This window comes from Mesocricetus auratus, unplaced genomic scaffold (assembly GCF_017639785.1).
Source record: "Mesocricetus auratus isolate SY011 unplaced genomic scaffold, BCM_Maur_2.0 Super-Scaffold_100006, whole genome shotgun sequence".
NCBI classification, from domain to species: Eukaryota; Metazoa; Chordata; class Mammalia; order Rodentia; family Cricetidae; genus Mesocricetus; species Mesocricetus auratus.
Window position 1 is genome coordinate 70,438,409 of NW_024429190.1, and position 9,787 is coordinate 70,448,195.

General features: G+C 42.7%; 1 protein-coding gene across 2 annotated transcripts; it reads left to right on the forward strand.

The window, feature by feature from the left end:
- Window positions 1–340: 340 nt before the first annotated feature.
- On the forward strand, window positions 341–9,322 carry Cxcl13 (C-X-C motif chemokine ligand 13). 2 transcript variants are annotated; one of them, XM_040746564.1, is made up of 5 exons: window positions 341–455; window positions 4,252–4,477; window positions 5,961–6,093; window positions 8,215–8,295; window positions 8,553–9,322. In XM_040746564.1, exons 2-5 carry the CDS (start codon window positions 4,417–4,419, stop codon window positions 8,611–8,613), a joined length of 336 nt encoding a protein of 111 aa, XP_040602498.1. In that variant the 5' UTR covers window positions 341–455; window positions 4,252–4,416; the 3' UTR covers window positions 8,614–9,322.
- Window positions 9,323–9,787: the final 465 nt, after the last annotated feature.

A 9,787-nucleotide genomic window follows, 5' to 3' on the forward strand; every position in this document is an offset into this window, starting at 1 on the left:
TCTCCGTTGTCAACCGCTTTGACACTGGCGTGTGGTAGCTTTGCACTCAGAAGGCTTTCTAATCACAGAAGGTTCGAAACCAGATGCTGCGGAGGCCAAATGTGACCACAAGCCAGAGCACGGATGTGCAATTTGATTTTGCAACCTCAAGAGGAAGGGAAAAAACTGGGTTTGGTCCAGATTTTGTTGGATTCTTTCCGAGTTTTAGGGTTTTTTCTTTTTTTTTTTTTCCTCCACTCCATGATGAACATTTTGGCCTAATGAAAAAGTCTCAACCCTCATGATTTTGTTTAAAGCAAAGAACAAGATTTTCAAATTGCTTTGATTATTGTACCGACAGCTCCCGGGTCAGCGCACCACAGCGGCAGAGCATTCCTAACCCGAGGCCGGAACTTTTCCTCCCTGCAAACTGTAAGAAATGCTGCCACCTAGCAGTCACTGGGGAAATCACAACGGTCAGTAGATAATCGCTTTATGTGTGGGATTCAAGATTTGTATGGGATTCTGTGCTTGTGAGATGATTTCTGAACCGCCCTTTAAACGTGGAGTTAGTTACTTTTTACAAGTGACTTCTCCGCAAGTAGAGGCCTTGGGATCATTGCACGGCAAACAATAGGTTTTTGGAAGCAGTTCATTCGAGAGGGAAACGATGGCCAGTGTCAGTGTTAACGTTGGTCCAGACATACCCAACAGCTCCCATTAAATATGTGCAATCCTTTGCACACCAATTATAACACAGAAGAGTTGTCTAAAATCTAATAGAAGTAAGAAAATTATAACAACAACAACAACAACAAAAAGAACACTCCCTTTGTAGAGCTGCAGTACATTGATAACAAATATGAATTTCTCCAGGTGTCTTGGGGGGGCAGGGTGGAATTCAGAGAGTGTGACAGGTTCTTCTCCAAGAGGAACAGCTCTTTACCCAGAGGACTTCTGCAAACATGAAGGCATCCAGCATGAACCTGTGACATTTTAACTCGTGTCAGGGGTGACTCACATTCTAAACCACAGCCATTCGGACGTATGTTTTAATATGTGTGCTTTCACAAGGTGAAAAACAAAATCTGAGATTCATTAAGTGGAATCTGCCCAGAGATGTAGAAGCACTTTCTAAATACTATGATAGAGTCCACACGACTCTCTGGGGTGGTGTAGCTGGCCCCACTTCCACGGTCACCATCCCAAGAGGCACTGGCATGGAGAAATCAGCGGCCTATAAGCGCTGGTGTTGGGGTGTGAACCAAGACAGTTGGCACACAGACCTTCACCCCTAGGTTGCAAAGATTTGCTACCTTGCCGAAAGGTATAGGGAGGCAAATAGATGGCAGATGGTCAGAAGATTTAAAACAACAACAAAAAACAACATTTGTTCACAGAACAAAGTCAGTCTCTGTTTCCTAGCTAAGTGGAGTGGGATGAAGGGGAAAAACATTTTTAATTTTGTCACAGTGGCATTTAGATCCACTTATTATAGAACTCTTTAAAAGTGAAAGGAATTTTCATTATGTCAGTTATTTGAGACTCCGGTGTGGACCCTCTGCTCAGTGCCTGCTGACCTCCTAGACCAGCAGATGCTTTGTCACCGACTTCAGTGCCTTCCACTTTTCGGTGACTTCCCAGAGCACCCTGCCTGCCCACCCTGTTCTGCAGGAGGTCTTGGGGCACGCTATCCAGTCCGTCCTCCGTCACTGGAGTCTCTGTGCAGCACACTGAAAGGACAGCTTATGCAAATGAACTCTGAAGGTGATTTGGATATGCGTGGGGCCCCACTGAAGGGCTGGTCACAGCGCACTGCAGCTTATAGTCCAGGGTCTGCCAGGCTCTGCCTCTAGGGCTTTAAAATGTGCTCACCCTCCTGAGAATCTTGTTAAAGACAGGACCTGGGAGTGAGCTTGCTTTGTTGGTGGTGGTGGTAGTGGTGGTGGCGATACTAGGGGCTGGGGTCCCATGCATGGCAGGAAAACATGGCCACTGGGCTATACCTTCAGCTTGATTTTTGACCTTCAATTATTTTGAGATCAAGTTCCATTTCACTGCCCACACAGGTCTGGAATTCAATTTGGCCTCTCAGACTGGCCTTGATAATTCAATCCTCCTGCCTTGAGCTCCTGAGTCTCTGGGATTACAGGCCTGCCAGCCAACAGACCCCTTTAAACTGGTTCCTATGTGAAACTGATGATGCCAGTTTGTAGACAAAAAGTTAAGGTCCAAGATATGAAGATTCCCAGTCCTAATGTGTCTAGAGAGAGAGAGTCTGATTTATTCCAATGTCAAGGAGAAAACTTGCCCTTTTATTTTTATTTCCTCCATATTTTGGATGCATCTGTGTTTCTTTACAAAGACACCTGCAAAGTTGTCTTAAAAATAAAGTTCTTTGGCCTGGCTGAGGAAATGGCTCAGCAAGTAAAGGTGCTTGCCGCCGAGTGACCACCTAAGTTCAGTCCCTGGAACTCACATGGTAGGAAAGAACCAGCTCCTGCAAGTTGTTTTCTGACCTCTGCATATGCGCCATGCTACACACATACCCACACACACTCATGAGCATGTGCACACGTGCTCGTGCACACAGAGAGAGAGAGAGATCAACAACTTAAAATTTAAAAATAGAATGTTTTCATCTGGCCCTGTCACATCAAATTTCTTATCCCTGGACTTCTCAGATTTTAGAGTACATAGCTCTACTCTAAATGATATTAGAGAATCCAACTTCTGGAACCATCTGGCTACCAGAACTGTCCAACCAATCCCATATTGAGGCAGAACGGATAGCATAAAATACAGACAGAATTCTGAGTTTGAAGGGACTAAAGTCAGACTTGGGAATTTCTCTGGACTTGGTTCTCAGGCCTGGTGGCTCTATTAATCAAAGCTGCTAGATTTCTGATCATTTAGAATGACTTCAGTCTGGGAAAGCAAATGGAAGCAGGGCCCAATGCATGAACTACTAGAGAATATGTTGTCATATATTCAATGGGAAGAACTTAGGTTGGGAGTGTAGCCCAGAGTACAGGCCTAGTATGTTCAAGGCCCTGGATCATTCGATTCCCACTGGAGGGGAGGAGACACCTTTCAGATAGAACTGCCAGAAGGACAAGATGGTCTAGACTATCTCATGATAAGTTTCCTGTTGTCACAGTCATTTGACCCAAAGCCAGAACTGCTTGTTGCACAAAGGGTTCTCTTTCTGTCTCTGTCTCTCTCACATGCACATGCGCACGGGTTTGTGCACACACACACACACACACACACACACACACACACACACACAAACATCCTGGAACATTGAGGACACTGAGCATTCAGTAACTAACTCATAGCACCACATTGTTTAGAAAGTCACTCAGGAAAACTAAACTTGATTTTCTTGGTGATCCAAGGTGTGTGATACATTTATACTTATCCAGGTCAGTTCATTGGCGTGCAAAACCAGGCTAGCCATTACCCAAATACCTTCCTTTAAACCAAAGAACCCATAGCGAACTGGGTAGAGCTATAGGCTAATTGTTTCCTTGGTGGTATCCAAGCCAAGCCTCACACACAGGTGCTTAAGTTGAAGAGTTTATGTACAAGGTCCCACAGCTGATGTCCTGAGTCTTCACTGGCACACAACTCTTGGCTTCCTAACTTTCAAGTGTGACCATAAAGATGTTCATCTCAAAGCCGTTCCCTTTCATCATGACACAGGTACACATATTTTCCCGTTTCAAGATTTCCATTGTATGTAACCATGATCTCAGATACTAAAATGAGGAGGCGTAAATTTTGGCAGCAAAGTCTATGGCACAGCTAGCTTGAGGATCTATAAATGAAGGAGTATCTGCCAGGTGTATAAATATTGACTGAGCATGTACCAAGTGCTAGGGACATAATGGAATGATACATGGAGGTCCTAATGTCATAGAGCTTATATTTGAATGCATGGAGAAACTTAACAGAGAGGCAATCAAAGCCACAATCACCAGTAGCACTCCTAGAATGTGCCTTGTGGCCTGGACAGGGCTTCTGTGGTAGACTGTTTACCTAGCCTCTTCTAGACCATGGGCATGGGTTTGATCTCTAGCACTAAAAAGAGAGAGTCCTGGGGGGTCCGTCTCCAAACTAACATCATTCTCCTGTGTTTTCCACCCTCAAATCTCCACAGCATCTCTGACATTTTAAATCTGCATTTTCAAGAAATAATTTGTTATACTAACAGTGCTCTATGGCAAAGTCATAAATTTTGCAAGATGAATTTCTTTTTCTGTAAAGGCAAGCTCAGCAATCTTCGGGGGATTTGAAAACTGACGGTGCAGCTGACCTACTGGAGACAGAGGCAGTGGGAGGGCCCTCACTGGTATAAATAAATAAGAGTCTGGAGCCAGGAACCCACGGCTGGGACTCAGAGTTGAAGGTTGAACTCCACCTCCAGGCAGAATGAGGCTCAGCATAGCAGCCCTGCTTCTCCTGCTGGCCAGCTGCCTCTCTCCAGGCCACGGTGAGAACTTTCACTTATGATTTCACTAGCCTTTGAACAGAAGTGGTCCTTACCATTTCTTCTTCAATTAAAACTGGGAAGGAAGTCTTACAAAAACGGGGGAAATGCTCGGCTGCTTCTAGATTTTGAAGTGTGAGATGCCCAAGGATTTAACTCCTTAAAAATGGAAGTTTCCAAAGTGTTAAGATTTTTATTTATAGAAAGAGGAGATATGGGACGGTGAGTGTTCGCGGGACTTAGTTTACTGTGTGCATTGCTAGGCTGTCAGTTCATGCCCCTACAGGAAGACTTCCTTGTGTGGCTTTTCTCTGCTCTGCCTCTTAATGCCTTTCCTTGTCAAACTTTGGTCTCTCGGTCTGACATTCCTAGTACAGTTGCACGTGCTAAGGCCTGATACTCTAAATAAAGCAGAGGCAAGAAGCTGACTTCAGCCTGAATGGGGCAGCTGTCTGTGTGAATGGATCAATTCCTAACTGAAGTGACAAGCTGTGTATGCAGCTGAAGGGACAGATGTGTGGGCGGAAAGAAGCACTCGGGTTTACAGGACAGATAATCACACTTAAGATGGGGAAGTCCTCACACCCCCGTTTTACTCTTCACATACTGTTTTCACTCTTCAGAACTCACTTCTCTCCTTTCTTGCTGCAGGTTAGCCTCTAGGAAACGCTCTGTTCTCAGCATCAGTATACAATTTGTGTTTAATGCTACCTTAGTGGCCATCTAATTATTGTTCCCTTGTTCAGCCCACAAAACTGTAAACACCTTGGGAACGTGACACTTTTACTTATACAAAGGATTTGCTAAATATCTCTTGTTTGTTCTGTTTTGTTTTGGGAGACAAAGTCTCAGTAAGCAACTTTGAACTTACAAATATCATCCTTTGTCACCCTCTCAAATGCTTGGATTAAAAAAAACAACCTAGACTTCATGAAACTGCATGAGACAAATTACCAATAAAATGTTTATAACTACTAAGTATTGTGGTTGAATACAATCTCAAATTTTTATTATTGGTTTTCACTTGGAAATAATTTATGTCTAAGATTGAGAACCGAGATATTGAACGTAAATGAAGATGCATCCTCCATGTGTTTTCTGAAGTAGAGAGGTAGGGAGGGTGGAGGGGTATGCTAAGAGAAAGGACTCTGAGAGAGAGATGCTTAAGGTATCCACCAATTTCCAACAGGACCCTGAACTCAATTGTCAAGTCAACTGAGTGCCAACATAATGCTACTAGGACAGTCAATGAATGTTACAATTTTGAAAAGCTATGTTCGCTTCAATTAAGGTTTTGGTAGAAAGCATTTAAAGCACACACCGCAAAGCAAACAGAAATACACAGACTAAAGGCATATGCAGCTAGAAGTGTTGGCTTGGAATGTTTGCCTCTTCAACTGGGTGATATAAAAAAGTAATCATTTAGTTCTGCTTCTAAGTTGAACTAAAGTCCAATGGGTTGAAGTGACTGATTCTGTGCTTACAGGTATCCTGGAGGCCAATTACACAACCTTAAAGTGTAGATGTTCCGGAATGGTCTCAGGCGTTATCCATCCAAGCTTCATAGAACAAATTCAGGTCAGATATCGTGGGAATGGCTGCCCAAAAGATGAAGTCCTGTAAGTTTCAAGAAAAGAAATTATGCAATCTCTCTCATTGAGTAAAAAGCAGATGAAATATAGAAATAGTATGATAGCAAGGTCTCAGAGCCCAGTTTGATGTTGCTAAGTATCTGTAATATTTAAGGACTTGTTTTTCAGCCATCCAAAACTGTAACCATTGCTCACTCATTTTATTTCTCAAGCTGCTCCACCTAGGTCTGTCTGTTGTGGTTACAGAGGCTGAAAGTGGAGGTTAAGGTTACCTCACTGAGGCATCAGCAGGCTAACCTGCCTGCAGCACCTGTAGGCAGGGATGGAGTCAGGAGTCCCCTCTTCTACATAGCCCTGAAGGATGCTTACACAGAGCCCCCTCGTTCTCCAGGCTGGAACCTCACTTTCATCGGCAGCTCTTACCACAGTTGTCCTCCTCCCTGCTTCTTTTCCTCCCCTTCATTCAACTCTGTGGATGGTGCCATAGAAGAGACACAGGACCTCACAGACCTCAGACCAGCTTTCTCCCTTTAAGCCACACTCCCAGCCCTCAAGAACTTCCTCCAGCTTTGGGAAGTTTGTTTTTCCCACTTTGAAACAAATGTTTTGCAGCTAAAACCAGATGTGTTTGACTTGCAAAGTAGAAATACATTTTCACTATGATGGCATGATACTTTTACCAATGTCTCCACCAATGAGAGTTCTAACTAAGCCACAGTTACTTCCCTCAATCTCCACAGTAGTCTAGCCATGGGGCCTAACGGAGGGAGAACTCTTACCTCTTGGCTGCCTTCTTCCTTGATTCAATGCTCTCAACTCTCGGTCAAGGGAAGTAACACACCCTGATTGTCTCTGCTTGTCTAACACCAATTGTTTGGAAACAATGAAAGTTTTGGTGTGTATCTTCTTGCAAAATTCAGTATTTTTGAACATTAGACAGACATAGGAATGAAAGCTGCAAGTTACTGTGAGAAATTCACTATTAGTCAGCGATGAAAATACTAGGTGGCATAAATCTGTTTTGCCATTATAATTCTAAAACCAACCTGGCAGAGCTGTCTTGAGGACCGAATTCTAACCTCTCCAAGATTCCATGGCTTCTAACTTCTCTGAGATTCACCTAAAGAGGTAGAAATTCAAACTTAGAGAGGATGAATCCTTGTTCTTTGTCGTATTATAGCTAAGGTACCTAATACATCAAGAAAATGTATTTTGTTTAAGGTCACACAAATTGGTGTTTACAGTCTTCTAGTTTTCTATTGTTTTGGAGACCTTACTTTTCGGTAGCAGGGAGAAACCTTAGCGTCGTGTCTGGAACTTGACAGCTAGTCAGGTCATAACTCCTGGAGAATGGTTGCTAAAAGTGTGGGTTCTGGAGTCAGACAACCTTTACAGTAACTCAAGTAATCCTGCTGTGTGTGCATTTGCAGTACAGTCTTGGACTTGTGTGAAGTCTCTGAGCATCACATGCATCAGACGAAGAGAAAGTCTAATTCTTCTAGAACTGGACTTGTGTGGGATGGATTGCGGGAACCATGTGACTTGTTGAGCTTCATGTGTGGCAGTGAGGACAGCATTTGACAAACATTGGCCACTAGTTATGAGATATGACTTTGTTGTCCATTAATTTCTTAGATCAGGAAAAGCGTTGCCAATGTTACTTGAAGACAAGTCACTGAGACCACCCAGCTTTGAAACTTCTTCCATGTTAAAATATATTCAAGTTTTTCAGATAAAACATTTTCAAGATAATATTTTCTAGTCCATTTTTTTTCTTCTGAGCTCAGTGACTAAAGCATTTAGATGATACTGAGGTATAAGTTTAGAAGTGACCCAACTTTTGAGTCTGCTGTTTGGTCCTTCTCTAACTCATATAAAGAATATCAACAAGACAATCTCTTACGACATAGGAGCTTCTGTTAACTTTGGGTTCCACAAGCCCCTATATACTGGTACACAAATGGCAGGCCTCTTGTTCCTTAGGCCTCACACCACAAATGGCTTATTCCAGATTCAAAACTTCTTGCTCAAATTTCATTATTTTAGGAATAATTATTTTCATAATCAACTTTCTTCATTATTAAAAAAATACAGGATGGAACAAAATGTACCACTGCTTCCTTCTTCTTTTCGTTTATTTCTCTCCAGGATCTCCACTAAGAATAAGAAAATCGTATGTGTGAATCCTCAAGCCAAATGGCTCCAAATAGTGTTAAAACTTTTACGGAGGTGAGTGAACATACCAAGACCTTTTCTAGTCAGCTGAGCTGGGGAATACTTCACGATCAGGAAGAGCTTGTAGGACAAATGTCTGTTTTGATGTTACCATTACCACGTATTGGCTACATCAGGGGTGACTCATTCCAGCAGTTCAGAAAGCTGACACCAGTGTGCACAAAAGCATTTCTTTTCATGTCACCAAAGGAAAGTTCTGGTTCCCTGTGTGCATTCCTCTAAGTGTAACTTATTTTGTCTTTAATTCACAGCAAAACTATGTCTTCAACGGTCACAGCGCCAGTGAGTAAGAGAAGGACTACCTCTACCTAAAGGCCCTATCCACCAAAGGACACCTGCACCCTCCTTTATTCCCTGCTCTGAATTCTAGCTGTGCTCTTAGTTGAAGAATTTCCAAGAAAATAACTTCCTTTTGCAAACAAACATGACTGTCTGTAAGGAAAGCCCTGCAGGAGCTGAAAGGGTTAACCCGAGCTCCTTTGCATACTCAACCTCCATTCTTGTCCAAGGATGGGAGTTTAGTTACAACCCACTTGGCCTGTGTTTGATAATGGACCTGTTCTTTAATGTTAAACCGTCCTAAGTTGTAGAGGAATGGAAACTCACATGTAAAACGTGAACCTGTAGCTTGTATTAACAAGAAATATATGGGGTGTACATCCATCGTTTCACATGCTTAGGAAAAGCAGCTTTCCAGAAGTTTCCTGGGCAGCTGATGCAGTTCCAACCTAACACGATGCAGAGTGAAAAGCCCCATGAAGAAAATAGAGTCCTACTTTTAAAGGTTTCTTGTGTACAATTTATTGTCTTAGATTAAAACCAATAACATTGAAAGACCCTAGGCTTAAAATTCCAGGCTCTCCAGCAGTATACAAAAGCATTCCTTTGCACTATGGTGGCCCTGATGATTTTTTTTATATTCACATCTTTCACACAGACAAAAATATCAGTCTCTTGTATCAAATTCCTTAATGTTTCCTATTCATCTAATGTCATTCAATAAACTTAACCGAATGCCTTGCCTGTGACCAGTTCATTTTTAACAGACAAATTTCTCACAGTGAGATGCTCTTCAGCTGTCCCTAAGGAGACTTAAGGTTTCAATCATGTTCATTCCCTCTGCATATCAGAGCCCTCTACAGATGACCTCAAATTATGTCAGCCACAAGAGCAGTTATAGCTCTGAGGCCTCTTTCCCCAGGCAAGCTAAATGTGATTTCCTCCAGACTTCAAACTCTTGCTCAAACCCGTTCTCACTGCCTGTTTACATGGGTTCCCTGAGTCTCCGATGTTTTGTTTGACAAAGTGTTGCACTGAGTTGACAGGCAGAGGACTTAAACACCATTCTTTCCCACCACTATGCTGAGGTCACAGCCTGACTCTGCCTCTTGACCTTCCTTGGCTGCTTTGTGGTCTGTTCCCATCACCTCTGGCTCACTCTTTCATTTATATCCACTCATCATTCATTCATTCATTTATTTTTTTG

Bases quoted from the DNA above. Each gene is read 5' to 3' on its own strand.
- Cxcl13 (XM_040746564.1), top strand. From the start codon at position 4,417: ATGAGGCTCAGCATAGCAGCCCTGCTTCTCCTGCTGGCCAGCTGCCTC. The intron at 6,094-8,214 runs GTAAGTTTCAAG...ATTTCTCTCCAG, and splicing joins TGCCCAAAAGATGAAGTCCT to GATCTCCACTAAGAATAAGA. The intron at 8,296-8,552 runs GTGAGTGAACAT...TTTAATTCACAG, and splicing joins GTGTTAAAACTTTTACGGAG to CAAAACTATGTCTTCAACGG.